The sequence below is a fragment of the Anguilla rostrata genome, chromosome 16 (genome assembly GCF_018555375.3).
Source record: "Anguilla rostrata isolate EN2019 chromosome 16, ASM1855537v3, whole genome shotgun sequence".
NCBI classification, from domain to species: Eukaryota; Metazoa; Chordata; class Actinopteri; order Anguilliformes; family Anguillidae; genus Anguilla; species Anguilla rostrata.
Genome location: NC_057948.1, coordinates 7,052,201 through 7,072,207, shown reverse-complemented (window position 1 = coordinate 7,072,207; position 20,007 = coordinate 7,052,201). Strand labels below are relative to the sequence as shown.

Genomic DNA, 20,007 nt, shown 5'->3' with positions numbered 1-20,007 from the left:
AAACTGACGTGGTGGCAGTGTGAATAGAATCTATAATGAAACATGGATTTTTCAAAGAGCACCTTGAGCTCTGTTTGAATTGAGTGTTTTTTTAAGTGGCTAGGGCACCATTTCGAGTAGTATAGGCTGTAGCCTACGTTTTTACCTTACAGCAATGGCTAAAGTGTAGGTCTAATTCAATAAATGTTCGTATAGCTAGCTAACAATACTGTGGTTAGACTACGCTGATAGAAGTTAAAAGGACTGAGTGGCATATGTATATAATCCCCACCTGACAGAGCTGTTTTTCCAGCTGGTGTATTTGGCAGACATACATGCAGTTCATTTAAATACTCAAAATAAGTAATTTAAATAGCATTAATATGCTATTATAAGGCCAATTACGGTTTCAGTAAGAATTGTTCTAAAACTTAAAAGTGTGATGATGATCATTTTTGCTCAATTGCATACTTTTAAAACAGGGCGAGACAAACAGACACGTGACCACCTGACATAGGTAGCGCTGTCTCTGCGGCATTCCTGAGAAGCGCTCCGAGTTTTCCGTCGAAATTCCCTCGGGTCAGCCGAACCCCCGAAACCCGTGTAAAACCGGCCCGGTCTCCGCTCCGTATGTAAACAGAGCGTGTGCCTGCTCTCTTTGAGGCGAGGCGAGAGTGCCTGTTTACTCGTCGGGTTTGTGATGGTGACGAGTCAGCTGTGTTTGCCCAAGGTTCGGCCGGCTGACACGGCGCGGACGCGGCCTTCCGCGAGGTCGCGCGCACCGCCGTTCGAACCGCGGTGCCGGTGTGTCGCTAAAAACGCCATTCGGCCTCTCGTGAACCTTTCTCCCTCTTTGCGTACCGCGTCCTGGCGACTTGAGGTCGCGTACGCTTCGCGGATCGGCGGTAAGTTTCGCCCCCCCCCCGCGCTGGGGTCAGTCGATGCGGAGCAGGGGAGGAATTCGGAGCGGGGCGTAACTGGGATGCCGGGGGTGGTGGGTGGTGGTGGGGGGGTGAGGGGTCGGTCTGTCGGAGGACCAGCTGTCGGGGGTCAGGACCCCCCCCTCGATCTCTCGGCGGCCCCGGGACGTCTCCGCCCACGCGGGTCTCGCTTTTTCGGGCCCAGAGAGCGCGCTCAGAACCCCCCAGCTCTTATGACCCGGCGGCTACCAGCAGACCCCGCATTCTAAAATAGCCTGGAATTAGCGTCCATGGAAACACTGACCCTCCCTCCAAACACAGCCCTGTTCTTTATAACGGACTTTTTTTTTTTCTTTTTTTTTTTTCAAACTTCACCAAAAGCTTTTTTGTTTGACCCCCAAAACCGAACCCAGAAATAGCGACGGATGTTTAAAACCGAGAGTGAGGGGGGGGGGTGGTGTTTTTGTTCAGTTGCATCTGCAAAATTCCCCCCCCCCTTTTCTAAACAAGCTGAAAAGTTAAGTAACTTAAGCAGCCCTTCCGTTACTCAGGTGCGTAGTTTTTCCTGATTTCACAGCGCTGACGTTCGCGATAACGCGAAAAGCCAGGCACGGGTTCTGCTCGCTCTGCTGAAACAGCCTGACTCTTGCGCTGTTTTTATTTACGGGGGATGGCATCGTTCGATTCTGATGCGGGAGCAAAGGCTGCTCTCAGCTCTTAACTGCTGACGGTGGATTATAAACAAGGGCCAATGGCCGGTCACGTGATCGCAGCCAGAACGGGTGGCAGCGTGGAATGAAAGTTAGGGAACTGGGTTTGCAACTTTGGTTTGATTGACAGTAAGGATCCGACCGTACCCTTGAGCAAGGGTAGTTCTGCTGAATTACTTCAGTAAATATCGAGCCATGTAAATGGATTTTATGTAAGCGGCAGTGTAGCATAATGGGGAAGTATAATGACTGGTCTTGTAACGTAAAGTTCACGGGTTCGATTCCCGGGTAGGGTACTGCCGTTGTACCCTTGAGCAAGGTACTTAACCTGCATCGCTCCAGTATATATCCAGCTGTATAAATGGATGTAAAAAAAAAAAGTTGTGTTCTGTAAGTCGCTCTGGATAAGAGCGTCTGATAAATGGCCTGTAATGTGATGTAAGCTGTGTAAGTTTCTCTGCGTAAGAGCGTAAGCCAAATGTAAATGCAGGACTCCGTTGGCCGGGAAGTTTGCGGATCCTGTTAATGCCCGTCTGTCAGCCCGGTTTCGGGGACGGTGCCGCCGCGTGAGGTCGCCTAGCAACGGGGTAAAGCAAAGGCGTACCTCTTACTGCTGATTTGCATGTTGTTTAGACTGGAGCCCTCCTGGCCCCGCCCCCGTCCCCCCCCCCCACCTGGCTGGAGCGTGCGGTGCGGTTTTCCCTCTGATCCAGCGTGGACCAGCTCTCCTAATTTCACCACGGAAACGGGGCTGCTTGTGTCCCGAGCTTGAAGGGGCTCGCGCTACGTTGTGGTCGCAGGTTGCTCCAGCACGGGGGGGGGGTTTCAACCTCCAGTCCCGGAGGGGTCGCGGTGTCTGCTGGCCTTCGGTGATTCATGCGAGTCACCGATTGGCTGAGGAGTCCACACACCTTGTTCTCAAGGCCTTAATTGGCTGCTGACTAGAAAGAAACCGCAAATACCAGCAGACACTGCGGCCCCCCCCGGGACTGGAGCTTGACACCCCTGCTGTAGCTTCTGTCCTGGGTGTTTGTGTTATGGGCACTGAGCATACAGGGTCTTCTTAAATGTGTAATGCAGGGTTGCTAAAGCAACTCTTCCTGGCGGCCGCAGTCTTTTCAATAATATTTTTTTGTTAGTATGTGTGCTCATTATAAGCCCATATGAATAAGATGTGCTGTACTGCATATGAATTAAAGCTGGTGCCTAATTGAAATACGCACATACATTACTTATTGTTCTGTCACTAGTGGGAGGTGTGCTAACACTATGCCCACTGAACTGGACATTTATGAATCAATTTAATTACTCCCAAACATCAGGGTATTGGTGCTCAGGTAAACTTAGCCAGTTGTCACAATCTGATCAATTTGAACAGTGTGCTAGTATCTCCTCAGCAATCGCAGTGTGTATCTGCGTCGAGCTGAATTCAGCTCACAGGTGAATAACCCTGGTGCGTGACAGAGATTTAGAGAAGAGGGCATGCTCAAAAAGGATCTGTCAACATCGGACGCACTTTTTGTGTCACTTTCGAAACATTTTATGTCAAAGTTATTACTTTTGTGTGACAAATATACAATTTATGTGTCACAAAGGGAGACTTCTAACGCAGGCTGTGTTGAAAGTAACACAAAATGTGCTGTCCTTAACTGGACACGGAGGCATGTTAAAAAATGACACGTTGTGTGTTAAAAAATGACACGTTGTGTGTTAAAAATGACACGTTGTGTGTTAAAAATGACACGTTGTGTGTTAAAAAATGACACGTTGTGTGTTAAAAAATGACACGTTGTGTGTTAAAAAATGACACGTTGCGTGTTAAAAAAGGACACGTTGCGTGTTAAAAATGACACGTTGTGTGTTAAAAATGACACGTTGTGTGTTAACAAATCAGTGTGTTGTTAAAAATGACATGTTGTATGTTAAAAATACACTTGTGTTAAAATTACACTGTTAAAAATGACACGTTGTGTGTTAAAGATGACACGTTGTGTGTTAAAAAATGACACGTTGTGTGTTAAAAATGACACGTTGTGTGTTAAAAAATGACACGTTGTGTGTTAAAAATGACACGCGTGTTAAAAAAGGACACGTTGTGTGTTACAAATGGCACGTTGTGTGTTAAAAAAATTACACGTTGTGTGTTAAAAAATGACACGTTGTGTGTTAAAAATGACACGTTGTGTGTTAAAAAATGACACATTGTGTGTTAAAAAATGACACGTTGTGTGTTAAAAAAGGACACGTTGTGTGTTAAAAATGACCCGTTGTGTGTTGTTTTTAAACACGTCTGTTCTCACAGGGCCGGGCGAATCGGTCACGAATCGTTGCGTCCGGACAGACGGCGCCAAAGTCCGCTCGCGCCGCCGTCACCGGGGGTTACCGGCAGGCCGAGAATTTACGCACGGCCGGACCGGCTTCAAGTTTCCTCGTTAAAATCCGCCGTCACCTTCGATAATAAAAGAAAAGAAAAAATAGAACTTTGAACCTCGCGCGGATATTAGTCAAAGGCTGCGGGAAGTCTGTTTGAAGACGTAAGCCCTCGGGCTAGTAAAAGGTGAGAAGTGGGGCGTTCGGGCACGTAAAAAAAGAGCGGTTGGGGGGTGTGGGGAGGGCGTTAACGAGGAAGTCGAAACCGGTTCGAATGTAAACAGTTCCCTCGGACTCCCGTTAACCCCTCCAGTGCCAGCGCCAGTGTCAGCGCGAGCTCGCGTGATTTTTCCTTATCGCTTTCAGACCCGGGCGCTGATGTCATGCTTCAACGGACGCAACGAGACGGAAGATAAGGCTCGTTAATTACAGCACGGCCGCCGCCGCCGCCCGGCTCTCTGTTAATGTTTTATCGCGCTCCTGCTCCTGCGAACGCGACACATTCAAAGACCGCTCTCCATTTTGTCATACTCTTATTTGACATTACAAATATAATCAAAGGGGTGTCTCCCCCCCCCCACCAAACCCCGGTCCTGGAGGGTCACTGGAGGGGTCTGCTGTCTTTTCGATTTAAAAAAATCTGCAGCCGATTCGGACCCGAGGAGCTGGGCGAGGTGAGCGAGCTGCCAGCGCCGATCGTTTTGAGTAAACGGCGGAAACCGGCGCGTTCTGCGGCTCTTCGGGGTCCAGGGCCACGGACCCCCCCCGCCCCCCCCCCCCCCCCCCCCCGGTTCAGACAGACGCCCCGCATTCTCTCCTCACTCGTCAGCGACGAGGCTTCGCGGGGGAATGCGGGTTTTGAAAGAAATCTGGTTTAGCACAGCGGCGTCGAAACTGGGCAGGAGCCACTTTCGGCGCTTCAGGTTTTTCCTGTTAGGGGCGGCGGCGTCCTCCTCCGCCGCTCGCCGCTCATCCCCCGGACTAGAGCCGAAACTCAGGCGGCGCTTCAGGACGGCTTCCGTCGTGTACTTTAGCCTGACCGCGTAGCCATGCGAAGGAGTCGCTCCTCGAGACTGATATCTCTCTCTCTCTCTCTCTCTCTCTCTCTCTCCCCTGCCTCAGATTGAAAACATCGACGCCTGCCTCAGCTTCCTGGCCGCCAAAGGCGTCAACGTGCAGGGCCTGTCCGCGGAAGGTAACCCGGCCCGAGCCCGAGCCCTAGCGCTAACCGCGCTAACCTTTCCGCTAATCGCTGACGCGGCGGCTAATGATCGGAGACCGACGCCGAGTCGCTCTGGGTTCAGTGCTCGAGCGCCGGGGGGGGGGCTACGATGAGAGGGGTTTCGTTTTTACCCTGACACTGCGTAATGACTGCTAATTACCCAGAATATGCACGACTGTGACATTTCAAATTGATGACCTTACAATGCAGGTGTAATGTCTGTGTGTTAAACGTAATGGTTTTCTCAGCTGTTTTGCTGAAGCCGGTTCTTAGAATATTCCTTAAAGCTGTTTCATTTCAGTTTAGTCTAGTTCGGGATATGAACTGAAATTCAGCTCAAAACTGAAAAAGGCCCAGAATGTTCTATATAAGGCATTTTAAGTGAACTGATTGAATTTTATTTTATTTTATCCTGAAATGAAAAGAACCGTGCCTCAGCTCTGGTCCTCAGTGCAGAGAAAGTTTTCCCAAGGGTTTATGGGAAAGGTGATCACTCTGCGGAGCAGCCATTGACCTCCTCTGTGTCCGCCACCCCACTCCCCTCCCACCCGACCCCCGCCATCCCCGCAGAAATCCGGAATGGGAATCTGAAGGCCATCCTGGGTCTGTTCTTCAGCCTGTCCCGGTACAAGCAGCAGCAACAGGCCCAAAAACTCTCCCACCAGACCGCCGCCCCCAGCCAGGCCGGGACGCCCTCGCACGGGACCCCCGTCCAGACGCAGGGCCCGCCCCACGCCCCCCCGGCACACATGCAGAAAGCACAAGCGGAGATGCAGTCCAGGTAACCCAGCGCTACATGTGCGCCGCGTGACTGAGAACGCGTATAGATCAGCCACGGTAATACGCTAGCGTATGTTAGCGTCATGCTAGCGTCGGTGGACCAGACCCACGGTGATACGCTAGCGTATGTTAGCGTCATGCTAGCGTCGGTGGACCAGTCCCACAGTAATACGCTAGCGTATGTTAGCGTCATGCTAGCGTCGGTGGACCAGTCCCACAGTAATACGCTAGCGTATGTTAGCGTCATGCTAGCGTCGGTGGACCAGTCCCATGGTAATACGCTAACGTATGCTAGCGTCAGTGGACGAGTCCCACGGTAAAGATGAAGCTGAAGCTCATTCTCTGCTTTTTTACCTTTGAAGGGAAACCAGTCCCATTGCACAATTGAAAAAATGCAATTGGAACGGTGCATCGCAAAACTGTATAATTGCGTTTCAAGTTTTTTCTGCTTTCTAGCATTAGTCTCCACCTAATTGCCCGCTTAATCGCCCAATATATTTTTGTTAAACTCTTAATTTTAATGACAACAAACTGATTCCCATCTCATTGAATTATGTGTAATTGTTTGTAAGAGGACGCTCTGATTTTAAATTCCATTTTCCATTTTCCTTGTTCTCTTCATTTCACTTTTCATTATTGTCATGGCATAATTTGTGTCACCCAAACATGCAGAAATTGAATGAAAGATTAAAAAGTATCTTTCTTGGTCTGTTTCAATTCAACAGTTCAATTGTCTTAATTGGCATTACTAATATATACACAAAGCATATGGTAAAATAAACTAATTCAGAAAGTGAAAGATCCCCCCTTTCTCTCCCCCTCCCTCTCCCTATCTCTCCCCCGCCCTCTCTAAATTTCACTTTCAATTTCAAAGTGCTTTATTGGCATGACAAATATAGGCACTTGTGTTGCCAAAGCAGTGGTTACAACATACAACTATATACAATGAATGCTAGACTCTCTCTCTCTCTCTCTCTGTCTCTCCACCACCCTCCCATTGCATGTAATGTTGTGGCAGGTCATCTCTCTCTCTCTCCAGCTCTTTTCTGCTGTAACGTGTGTTTGTTCTTCTCTCTCCTCCTCCATCTCTCTCTTCCTCCCGTCGCCACAGTCTTCCATCCCAGGATTCCTCTCAGAGGAAAGTGCTCAAGTTTAATCTCGGTCAGAGAAAAGCCTCTAGGTCAGCGCACGCGAGCGTGTGTGCGTGTGTGTGTTGTGTGTGTGTGCGTGCGTGTGTGTGTGTGTTACACAGTCCTTACTGCAGGGGTGTCCAATCTTATCCAATAAGGGCCAGAGTGCGCAGGCTTTTTGTTTTATCCAAGTGTAAAATCCAGTTTTGGAAATTAAGCCCTCTCCAGTACTTTGTTCCAATCAACTGGATTGTCTAATTAGCACCATTCTTCAGCCAGAGGGTAGAAGTAATGAGTGAAATCAGCTGGCTGAGTTCATGGGTGGAAGAAACACACAGCAGGACTTTTACTCTCTGATCCTGAGAGTTTCCAGCTCTGGTTTTAGGCTCAGCACTACACCACCTGATTCTACTATTTAACTCATTATGGTCTTCATTCTGTAACAAAAATCTGCACCCAGCACAGCCATTTTTGGATGAGATTGGACACGTCTGCTTTACTGCATGCTTTTAAATATAATATTCTGCTTGAGAAACGCCCCCCCCCTTATTTGAGTTTTACATGCAGCTGAATGAAATGAACCTTACGTGATGCCTGGCCCATCGTGTGTTTGCTGTGAGCATGTTTTCGTATTTGAACATGTAATTAATAATTGTTTTAATTGAACAGAGAGTCTTTGGCTGGATGTTGTTATAAACTGACAACACATATTACCATCAGACATGGGCAATATGTAAACTGCTTGTAACTGAAATGCGAACTGGGAATTCTGATGCATTCCTGGATGCTGCTTAACCATGAATGCGTTGTCTCATTGCTGTTCATGAAGGCGGTGCAGTATCGCCACCTAGTGGCTGAAGGGTGCAAAGTATTTATAATATTGTTCGTTGAAATAGTACATTAATTTTGTGACATGACTCTTTTATGCATTAGGTCTTATGCTTGCTGATCCCATTGCTCATCCATGTCTAACACTATCTTTGATTGCGTGATTAACTATATTTATTCTCCCTGTCTACTGTACACGCTTATCTGCTGATCTTATAAATGTACCCCTATCACAGTGAAATTATTTGCAATTATATGCAATTTTCTGTGATGTTTACTTTCTTTATACTCATGAATGAGATTACGGGTGCTGTAATTTTCGGAATATTGTCATACACAACTGTACACGGGTTTAATTTAGTATTTTTATAGTATTTTTTATTGTTGAGAAGACAAGAAGAATTATGATAATTTAAAGATGAAGTCAGCTAAGCTGTCACGTGGAAGGTTTCTGTACTAAAATTTGACATTTTGTGTGAGGAACCAGCTGTCACGGCAAATGAGGTAGATAAAACAGGTTTTATTTCTCGGCAGGCTAAAGAAAAGAATTAAACACACTTGCCAATTCAGAATAACACAAATGGAAAATTAGGGTTTCGATGTTCTACGTTAAAAGCCTGTAATCCTCTTACCGGTGCTGTGAGCTTCGCGTTGTCTCTCCCGCCGGTGAAATTTGCAATTCATGAGGACTCTGCGCGAGACGTCTAGAATAAATCTGCAGGCCTATTGACACCGATTGTGTCCCGTGCGATAAGACTGGAGAAAAGGGCTGACTTGCTATTTAAATGTCAGCTCTGTCGTTACGTGTAATCCCAGATCACAGTCTCGCTGTTATCTGTGCACCTGCGGTAGCGCGCTAACCGCGCTGTAGTCAATCCTCTCGGAGCTTCGCCACTGCTCAGTCATAAAAATCAATCTTGATCCCGACGCAGGAGTTGACTCTAACTCCATCTGATGGATATGCTAGAGGGATTCGGTACTACATGCAAATGTGCCTATGATTGCCAATTTGCCACGATAAAATCTCCAGTGCATAGGCTACAACATATTAAAGTGATAGGCCTACCGCGCAGTAGACGGGGGTAAGGACGGTCATCACCTGCCAAACAATGCTTATTTCGTTACGACATACCGAGACTGGTTTTGTAGCTGGTTCCTTCTGTTGCAGCGGTCTCGGGAAGTAATTAGCACTAACAGTTAATTGATATCATATTGGACGTCATCAATGGGTCTGAACATCACTGTGGTCGTGCTAGTTTAACCCGTTAGCGGTTTTAGCTCGCGCCTCTTGATGCATGTTCCCCGCTTCAGGAAGAAACGGCCGCTCTCATTTCTCGTCCGTCACTCTGTGTCTCTCGTTCTGGTCGGACCCCTAGGCTACCGGGCCCGACCGCGAGGATGTCGGCTGCAGGCAGCGACTGCAAGCCTCGCGCGTCTACCAGCGCCGGTAACAGACGGAGCCAGAGCTTCAACAACATCGACAAGTCCAAACCCGCCCCCACCCCAGTCAGCGCACACGACAGAGGTGAGTCCCTGGCCACTGCGTTGAAAACGAACAACGAACAAATGTATCTCAGAACAGTGTGGAACAGATCGGGGTTAGGGTTAGAATCAGGGTGACGTACCATGTATCAGATGAAACAAGTGTAACATTTCAATGTAGCCTATTAATCTTCCCACCTTCTTGATGCATTTATTTTACTGTGTGGGCAGTATAGTTTATGTTGATACTTTGTAAATATACCTTAAAAAATATTTATTATGATGAAATATTGTGCACAAAAAGGGTTGTAAAATAGTGGAAGCCCATAGGTTTGGAGGTGCAGACCAATTCCATAGCAAGTCATGCAATGCATATTTATTGCCATTTTATTTCTTAGTTTTGATGTAGTTGCGTGGTAACTCTTCAGGACCTTGTGAGTCGGTATATCTGACACTACTCTTCTGCAATTCATTATTTTTGAGTCATTATTTTATTAGACTCTTTCTTGGGCTTCTAAAGTCGTAGGGTCCTGTTAGTTGTGAGCGTGTGTGGGGGGTGCATCTGGGTGTTTAAGCATTTTTAGGATGTAGGACACAGGCATAATGGAGCTCCTTTACCAAGGGACAGATCCCGTGTGATATCTAGAAGTGCCTGATATGTCCCCCTTAAGAAATAAATGAATCCAGATGAGTTAAATTCCCTCTTTTTGGGACCCAAAAACCAAATCCAGTCTGAAAGTAGTATTTGATGGACCCGCCTGGTTAGTGAAATAGCTGTCAGTTGTTGCTCAGATGTCATTTACAACAGTTTTTGAGCGGGTATGAGCTGGAGCTCCTCGATGTTGGGCGCGGAGGCGCGGGGCCCGGGTCAGAGCAGTGCACCATGGGAAATCCTCGGGCCCGGAGCAGATCGGCTGCCCGACGCGGCGGCGGCGCTATTATACGCTAGCCTCGTTAGCGCGCGCGTCAGGCCCGCTAGGCTAACCACCGCCCGCGGCAGTCGCGGTCCACGGGTCCAGTTCGCTGCATCGCGAGATTAACGTCTTAACCCCGAAAGCAGATCCCGCAGTGCAAATACCCCATCCTGTAAAATGGAGTGGACAGCTTTCAACTGTACTTTCTACCCAAGAATAGAACAAGCTACAGGCGTGCTCAGGACAGCTATGGATCTCAGACAGTTCAGGTTCGGATTGGGGGTCACACGGTGGACATATTGACCGTGCAGCTGGTGGAGCAGTCTACGCACGTTATTATTATCCAGAACTTCTCACTACGTACCGTAAAAATGTCCGCAGTCTCCTGCTTTTGCAGGAGTCAGTCCGAACCTTTCTCACCGATCTTTGGGGACCCCGCATCCGTGGAAACCCCGTCTCCGCATCCAGATTGGCGGTTCGCGGTCCTGTTCCCCAACACCTTCCTGGCCGAGAAATGATTGGGGTGAAGCTGGCTGGGCGAAGGGTTAAAACCCTGCCCGTTGCTAAGGAACACCGCGCGGGGAGAAAAGCTGTCTCCGGCGTGGGTGATTTATGGGTAATGACCGGACTGTCAACAGAGGCGCTATTACTGCAGCGCTAATGGGTCGTGCCGAGGGGGGGGTGGGGGGGCAGGGGCACGTACCAGGCACATGTCCCACAGAGACAGCCTGCACCGGCAAAACAGCTCTCCCAGGAACCCACATGCTCATTTCCTCTTTTAACCCTTTGAAACGTAGGAATTTTGGAATGTTTTTTTCAAGATTCTAAGTCAGTGTTCTAGAACTCCACTGCTTTCAATTACCAGCAGTGATTGTGACATCAGCATCAGAATGTTTAGTTAAGAACATTCTAATCGCATATTTGTGATCTGACATCTTAAAGGGTTATTGGCTGGCAGGTGTGTGGTTCTGATGTCAGACCAAAAGCAGTGTGGTAGTGGAACGCACGTGCCCAGGGTTGGAAAGTGGGAGTGGCTACTTTGGCTTCCGGCCATGCGATTGGTGTTAGCGACTGTTATTTTGCAATAAAATTTCTGTCTTCAGTTTTTTGTTTGGGTTCTCATTTGCGAGTGTGAATATTTGTGTGCATGTGTGTCAGACATTGTGTTTGTGACTGCAATCACGTATGTGCATTTGTCTGTGCATCTGTGCGCGTTTGTGTGTATCACTGGTGTACATTCAGTGTGTCAGCTATTATTTTTTATTTCTAAGTGCATGTCAGTCATGGTGCTCAATCATTGAGCCCTTCCCCTTTAAATCTCTGTCTAATATCAACATCACTCGATAAAAACCTTCTCGCCGGTTTCCCATCGTCCGTGCGCATAAACCCGCTCGCACACGCGGCCAATGACCTGCTCTGTCTCCTGCGCCGATCGACGTTCTTAACTTGTTTTTTTGGTGCGCTAGCCAGTTGATCCGAGTTCGACCCCGCATGTTTTTACGGAAATGGCCTTGTGCGCCAGCACAGCACTGGTGGCACAGACGGGGTTAAACATTAGCCTGGGAACAGGGCCCCGTTGTCTCTCGCCCCGTTTGCAGAGAGCGGAGAGTTCAGCAGTTCAGGTGAACCCGGAGCCGCCGCCAGCTCCCCTGTCTGAGGACCGCGGGGACGCGCTGACGCAGATTAATGAAGTTAGCCTAGCGCTGCGCCGCTTCTGATCTGCAACTCGCTGTGTGAGCCTGGGTTTCCCTCAGAGAAATTGAATATGCTGCGTTATATTATTAAATACGTGGATTTACATCCATCTATATATTATCTGACCTGCTTATTCCTGGTCCGGGTTGCTGGGGAGCTGGAGGGGCTGGAGCCTATCCCAGCGTGCACTGGGTGAAAAGCAGAAATACACCCTGGACAGGTCACCAATCTATTGCAGGGACACAGTGACTGACATGTTGGTCACCAGTCGGCACCCTGAGCCGACCAGAGGAGGATGGGTTCCCCCCTGGAGCCTGGTTCCTTCCGAGGTTTCTTCCCATCTGCCACAGGGAGTTTTTCCTTGCCACTGTTGCCTTAGGCTTGCTCCTGTGGGGGTTTAGGCCAGGGTTGTCTGTAAAGCGTATTGTGACAACTGCTGTAAAATACGCTATACAAATAAAATTTGATTGATTTGATTGACAGACAAACCATTCACTCACCATTCACTCACACACTCATACCTGTGGGCAATTTAGACTTTCCAATTAGCCTACCTGCATGTCTTTGGACAGTGTGAGGGAAACCGGAGTTATGGTCGTACACATGGACATGTAAGTGTCATTACACATAGAGGTAATAATATGATAATCCCAGCAATGTTTTTTTTTATATCTTGCAATATCTGAAATCGCCAGTAATTTTTATACACGCCCATACATTGCGAATTGTTGCAGTTTTTGTTTTGACCTTAATATATTCAAATTTAGTATACTGCCATATTATTCCATTGCTGAAATGTTTGTTTTTTTATGACTGTAAATTGTTTGCAACATTCATGTGTTTCAAAGTGTTGTGTAAAACGAGACGTGGGACTGTGGGACACAATAACAACGTCACGCGTAATGAAGTTTCTCTCGCCGCAGTGCTTTTCATCTGAAATACCCCAGCGGGGTTTTTAAAAGGCAAAAACAAACATCGTTTGCAGTATGGGTATGAGTTCATATTGTTTCTCGGAGTGTTATGCGCAGATGGGCGGACGTGCATGTCCTTTTCCACCTTTGTTTTATCTTAAGGGTCCTGGGTTTTTCCTAAGCCAAGTTTACGCGTTTCCTCTTCGGCTTGTGTTTGTAATGATTGTGCGGCGTCCACCACGGCCTTGCGTTGGGCCCGGCGTGAGATTTATTGCTGCTGAGGTCAGGGTGGGAGTCTGTGTGAAGATGCTGGCTTGTGTACACAGTCGGTAATGTTGTATTGATAACTTGGGATGTGTGGGTCAGCGTATGGGGTGGACAGAATGCCAGACAGGGTTCTAGTGAGGTCCTGCAGTGGGGGGTGGGAGGATGCATTTGGGGCGTGTGTGTGAATTACTCCTGGGATTTATTTAGGAACGTAGAAATTGACACCAAGCGACGAGTCTTAGCCTACATCCAAAATATCTAACTTAACTACCATAATAACATGACATACAACTGCTAATCCCCATGGCTATATTAATATAGGAGATGCACGGCTGCTTTGTTCCCATGACTACACCTTATTTGAAGTCTGGAGTCACGGAGTTCTTCTTCAGTGTTATATTATAGACTGGACTCTTAGTGAACTCAAAGCCTCCACTCTTAATTACAACTTGAAATGAAGGCTTTGAGTTGAGACGACGACGATTAGCTCCCGGTCTCCAGCGTCTGCCTCGGCCTAATGGAGCAAATGCGTCTGTTAGCATGCAGTCGCTGTGTCGAAGATTCGGTCGAGCTTTCACTGAGCCGTGATTACTGTACTTGGGGGGGGGGGGGTAGTTTGACTGCTCAAAGGGGAGTGGCTGTTCAGAGTGAGAAAGTGAAGGATTTGGCAGGGGGTGGAGAAAGAGAGGGAGAGGGACAGTCGGAGAGAGAGAGAGGGGGAGGGATAGAGAGAGACGCAGGGGAGGGGAGGGGGTTTAATTTGTCTCACCGGGCAGCGGGGCCCCAGATCTCCGGAGTCCGTCTCTCCCGGCCAGCACCGCCGGTCTCCGCGTTCCTCGCCGTCTTCGGCCCGCGCGTCCGTCCGTCACCTGGATTTTTACGCAAACCGGACTCCTGGTCTCCGCGCGTCCGCACATGAGGTCTGTTAAAGCTTCGCTCAGCTGGTACTGAATTCCTAAAAATGTTGGGTTTTCCCTCTTTCGTCCTCTGTGCTGTAGGCGGTGTGGATATTAGTAATAACAGTATTAGCATGCACGCCGTGCGGTCGCTAATGAAATGTGGTCTCGTCCTCGTTAGCCTTTCTGTCTTGTTAACTTGCCGTTGAAATCTAGCCAGCTGGCTAATGCTGGCGCGTTTACAGTAATGCTGATTAGTGTGCTCTGTCCCTGTGGAAGTAAACTTGCAAATAAATGAATCAACTTTGCTGCAGTATAATGGGCAGGGAACTGGGCTTGTAAACTAAAAGTTATGGATTCGATTCTCAGGTAGCACACATCTTCCCTTGAGCAAGGTACTCAATCTGCATTGCTTAGGTATATATCCAGCTGTATAAATATGGACTCTGTAAAAACGCAAAGGGCGTAAAAGCTGTTCTGGTTAAGAGAATCTGCTAAATGCAAGTTGTATAATATCTTACAACAATGTTCTATTATCATTGACAGTCCTGTGTGGGAAGAGCCATGTACGCACTGCCAATGTTGGAAGTGCACCTCAGCTATGCTATAGCAGGACATGTTACATGAGTGGTTTTTTTATGTATTTCATTTGAAATCCTTTACAACAAAAAAAGGGCAAACCCTTTTGAGGCAAATGAGATCCATTAAGCGCCATTTGCATTCCCTGGTAAGTTCGCTTAATCCTTTGCAGGGTATAGGAGTAATAAGGAATGTTTTAACAAAAGCCAGTGTTCTAGAACTCCGCTGCTTTCAATTTTCCAGTTGCGATTGTGACATCAGCATTAGAACGTTCACTCAAGAACATTCCGATCACGTGTTTGTGATGTCACACCTTCGGTCTTCTCCCCGGATCAGCAGCCCAGTGGAACCCGTGCCTGTGGGGTTACCGTAGGGGTCCTGGCACGGTGGTGTCAGCCCCTCTGCTGGACGGTTAGCGGAGAGGAGGAGGCGGGGCCGGGCGGTTTCATTCGCGTTCGTTCATGTCTGTCAGCAACTCGGAACAAGAGAAAACTGTCCGACTCGCTCACAAGAGCGCAACGGCCAAGGTCTCAACTGCTTCATGAAACCGTCATTAGTTGTGGGGTGGCGGCTCGGCGTTCTCTGAACGTTGCCCTTACGTTCCCCTGCCGTACGATTCGCGGAGAACCCGTCCCAAATTCGGCGTCGCGCGACATCGAACAAACGTTTCGTTTGGTTGCCGTCTACTTACGTGCCTGACCACAAAAACTGATGTAAAGTACAAACGAGGATAAAAAAACATTTACGGATATTTCAGCATTGTGATATTCAACATAGTATAGCCTGTCCACCATACAGTCTGATTCAGGGGCGTCAAACTCCAGTCCTGCAGGGCCTTCATCTCTGCTGGTTTTTCAGTGTTTCATCCTGAGTGATTAATGTGAGCCATTGACTGGCTGAAGAGTCAACACATACCTTGTTCTCATGGCCTTAAATGCTGCAGCCCTCCAGGACTGGAGTGACGGCCCTAATCTAATTTAATGAATGGGTATTTGAAAGCTTAACCAACAACATTCATACAGGGTTTCCACGGTATCTCTGCATTATACCACGCTACTAGCATGTAGCCGCTAATATACAAGATTTGTATAATCTTGCAAGCAACCCTCGTCCTGGAGTGTTACTGGTTCTGTTCCATCTGAGTGCGATTGCCAGAGTGTGATGACCATTAAGGAGCCCAAGCTGGAACATATAGCCCTGAATAGCGATCTGCTGACTAGCATCAGCACGTCATCCGCGTTCGTCAAACCTGATAATCAGTCCCGTTACGTTTCTGTGCGTTTGGACGGCACGGGAACGAGGAGCACCGCAGCCACTCCGGGACCAGGGCTGCCTCCCCCTGAGGGGAGTATTTCGTATTAGTTTAAGGCTTTGGTGGGTTGCGATGAAAAGCCCGTGACTGCCGAAAGTAAGGAGACAAACAGTTTGGCCCTCTAATGCAATTACGCTTGTTTTCCGGCTTGGTGAACTTCCAACAGCAGACGAGGAGCGCTCCATTAAAGTGGCTCGGGGTAGCAAACGGCGCACTCTGAGTGCTGTTGGCGAATGAAATCACCCTCCTCTTGACTCGTGATACAGGGGGTCCACTCCAGAGCACAGCAGTGGTGGTCGGGTTTGGGTGAGGGTGTGGGGGGTGCAGCACTGGATATCCCAGTAAGCTGGCTGAGCCCTTGAGCCCCCCACCCCCCCCGGGTTACAGAAAGGCTTGAAGCATACGAAGCCAATCAGGTTACTCTTGCTGTCGCGGGCTTAAAAATTCTGTTATAGCGAAGTGCTGAACTTCATCCGTGGATGAACTCACACTGTGGCAGATGCTCTGTGGTTTTATTCGCAGTGCGTTCCAGTGCGTCGTTACGAGAGGCACCGCGGGTTTCGCCCGAACGTTCCTTTGACGTTCTGCTAACGTCGCAGGCGGCGCGCGGATTGGGAAATGGCGCCGCGCGGGGAAGGGTTAGTGAGGGGCTGGCGTGGCGTTTCTGTGTGGGACGCCCCTCCTCCAACACCCCCCCCCGGTCCCCACGCAGCGGAGCGTAACTCTGCAAAACGGCTCTTCCGTTTCCGAAGCGCCCGTCTCACTTCCAGCCTCCCGCCGCGGCTACGGTCGCGGCTAACCGTCCGCTCGCAGAGGAAGCAGTTAGCGGATTTGACCCGCTTTTCCGCGGGGCCTAATCGGTCTTAAGCGTTCGCTAATTGCCTGGTTTTGTTGCTGCTGCTGCTCTCGACCGGGGCGGGCGAAATGCGGGGAAAACCGGGGAGCAGGTTTTGAGGGCTTCCTTAATTAGCGCGCGCGCTAATTGTTTCAAGGCGGGAGGAGGCCGTGGAGCCCCGCGAACGTGCGGTGGGGAGCGAGCTGGTCTTAAACACGGCCCGCACCTCCCTGCACCGTGAGACATTACATGACATTTATTTGGCCTACGCTCTTATCCAATGCGACGTGCAATAAGTGCATACCGAAGGTCACTGGATCAACAAGGACGGAGTGTAGCACAGTGGGTAAGGAACTGGGCTTGTAACCTAAAGGTCGCAGGTTCGATTCCCGGGTAAGGACCCTGCCGTTGTACCCTTGAGCAAGGTACTTAACCTGCATTGCTTCAGTATATATCCAGCTGTATAAATGGATACAATGTAAAATGCTATGTAAAAAGTTGTGTAAGTCGCTCTGGATAAGAGCGTCTGCTAAATGCCTGTAATATAATATATATAATATATATATATATATATATATATATATATATATATATATATATATAATAACTACGGAACACAGGTCCGATAAGGTACAATACACATTATGTAACAGTAAGCACAGGAGATATTACCAGTGATACCACAAATTATAATACATTACGTTTATTTGGCCTACGTTCTTATCCAAAGCGACGTATTATAAGTACATACTGACGGTCATTGGCACAACTACAGCACACAGGTCCGATGAGGTACAATACGCATTATGTAACGGTTATCCATAGCCGTGAACACATTAGGTCCAGTTCACACAGTTAGCGTAGGCTAGGTCATAGAGGCTCTCCCTGCAGCTCCCAAGCCGAGCCGTGCGAAACCCGGCGCTGTTTTTGGGTTAGCGTCGAGCCTGCGCGGCGAGTGACGTCTTAGCGCCGCGGAGCGGAATTCCAGCGGTCCGTGCGAAGGAGTCAGCGCGGTCCGATTTTTAAGGTCGTCCAGAACGCCCGGTGTCAGTCAGTCATACCCCCCCCCCCCGGAGGTGTTTTTAGGGCGCGCTATGAGGCGGGGAGGCCGTTTCGTGGCGACGGGCGGTTTTTGATAGACGCCGCGGTGGCGAAGGTTTGAGTTACGAGGAGCGTGAGGACAGATCGCTGAGCTGGGCCGCGGTAGCTCTCCACCGTGCCTGTGATGACAGCTGGGTTTTAGAACCGTGATGGATCGCTGCTCTGCGGGCGTTGAGCCGCCAGAGTGGGCTGCGTGTGTGTGTGTGTGTGTGCGTGTGTGTGTGTGTGTGCGTGTGTGTGTGTGTCTGTGTGTGTGTGTGTGTGTGTGTGCATATGTGTGTGTGTGTCTGCGTGTGTGTATCTGTATGTATCTGTGTGTCTCTGTCTGTGTGTGTGTGTGTGTCTGCATGTGTCTGTGTGTGTCTGCGTGTGTCTGTGTGTGTGTCTGCGTGTGTTTGTCTGTGTGTCTGTGTGTGTGTCTGCGTGTGTTTGTCTGTGTGTGTATGTGTGTTTGTGTCTGCGTGTGTCTGTGTGTGTTTGTGTGTCTGTGTGTGTTTGTCTGTGTGTCTGTGTGTGTATGTGTGTTTGTGTCTGCGTGTGTCTGTGTGTGTTTGTCTGTGTGTCTGTGTGTGTATGTGTGTTTGTGTCTGCGTGTGTCTGTGTGTGTTTGTCTGTGTGTCTGTGTGTGTATGTGTGTTTGTGTCTGCGTGTGTCTGTGTGTGTTTGTGTGTCTGTGTGTGTCTGTGTGTGTGTGTCTGTTCATGTGAGGGAGAGAGTGTGGACCGATTCTCACAGTGTTTGAATGAAGGTGTTATCCCGTACAGGGGCTGAGCAGAAGCAGTGGGATGTGTGCTTGGTGTACAGGGGCCGGGGGGAGGGGGAGGGGGGGGGGGTCATTTGGTTTGGAAGCCCTGGAGGGGGGGGCGGGGCCACTGGCGGGGGTTTACCAGCGAGCCGAGGGTAGCGGCCTGACCCCGCCCACGGGAGAAGGGGGCACGGGGTGGGGGGGTGGGCAGGGGGGGTTCACACGGGCCGAATAGTACATAGCAGAGACACGTTACGTACCGCGAGCTTTCCCGCAAACGTACCGCTGGACCTAGCCGCTTTCGGCCGGGCGCTGCAGGAGAGTTCTCTCTGTCTGTGAGTCTGCAAATAACTTCCTCCCTGTCGTGTTTTCGTTCGCTTGGAAGGGTTTCTCAATGTGCAGTCTGAGTAGCAGAGCGCTGACAGGTGTGTGCGATCCAGATTCGCGAACGACGCTTTGAGACGAGGACGAGGCAAATGGCTTCAAGCGTTTTGGCATTAATTGAGTCACGTTAATCGTAACCGACCGCTGTGACTCAGCGCGGCTTGGCTTTGCTATCCAATGCCAGCGGCCGAATTTGTTGAGAGCCTGAATGTGAAACTGATTATTTATTTTTTTTTACAAAGGGTTTTGTTTGGTGCGTACAGACTGGCACACCCAGTTAGTGTTTTTTTTAGGTTTAGGCTCGGACTCTTTCCGTCCCGTGCCGAAAGGGGTTTCACGCGCCTGCAAAACCGGGACCAGGTGTGTGCGGCAGGACGCGCGCGCGGGTAGCCTTCTAAAAAAAAAACGCGACTTAAAAGCGCGAGGCTCGCGTCGCGCCGCGGAGTAAGAGCGTTGGCGGTGAGCTACGCCGGGCTTATACACACCGCTAACGCGGGCGCACGCGAGGACACTTATAAACCCCTCGCTGGCTGCTCCCCGCCACTTTAAACAGGCTCAGAGGACCTGCCCTTCGTTTGTTAGTGTTTTGGCGGTTTGTAATGGCTCAGGGTTTACTTTGAGGGCGTCTTCGGAGGCTTTGTTTGAAACGGCGGGGTTTTCGTCCGCTCGTGAGGTCCGGAGTAAAACAGAACGCGCTGGCGCTGCCTTATATGGAGCGGATTTCGCAGCTTCGGGGGGATCGTGCTGATCCAGGACCAGCTTGGGTGGCCTTGAATTGAGAGCTTAGAGAGCTGAAGGTGACCTGGGGTCAGTGGGAGGCTGTGGGTCGTTGGGGCGGACCTGACTGGGTTGCTCTCTTGTATCCCCCTCTCGCCCCCCCCCACCCCCCCCGCAGAGCCGTCGGAGGGCGACAGCACAGCGACCCGCGGGATGACGGAGCGCGCCCG

The 20,007-nt window shown here is 49.5% G+C and overlaps 1 protein-coding gene across 1 annotated transcript in view; it reads left to right on the top strand.

Moving 5' to 3' along the window:
• Positions 1 to 20,007, top strand: part of LOC135242613 (neuron navigator 2-like) — a 139,392-nt gene that overhangs the window by 33,697 nt on the left and 85,688 nt on the right. Inside the window, exons 4-6 of the mRNA XM_064313763.1 lie at positions 5,102 to 5,174; positions 5,772 to 5,982; positions 9,316 to 9,464. Coding sequence (XP_064169833.1) covers positions 5,102 to 5,174; positions 5,772 to 5,982; positions 9,316 to 9,464 — 433 coding nt within the window. The remainder of the gene's footprint in view (positions 1 to 5,101; positions 5,175 to 5,771; positions 5,983 to 9,315; positions 9,465 to 20,007) is intronic.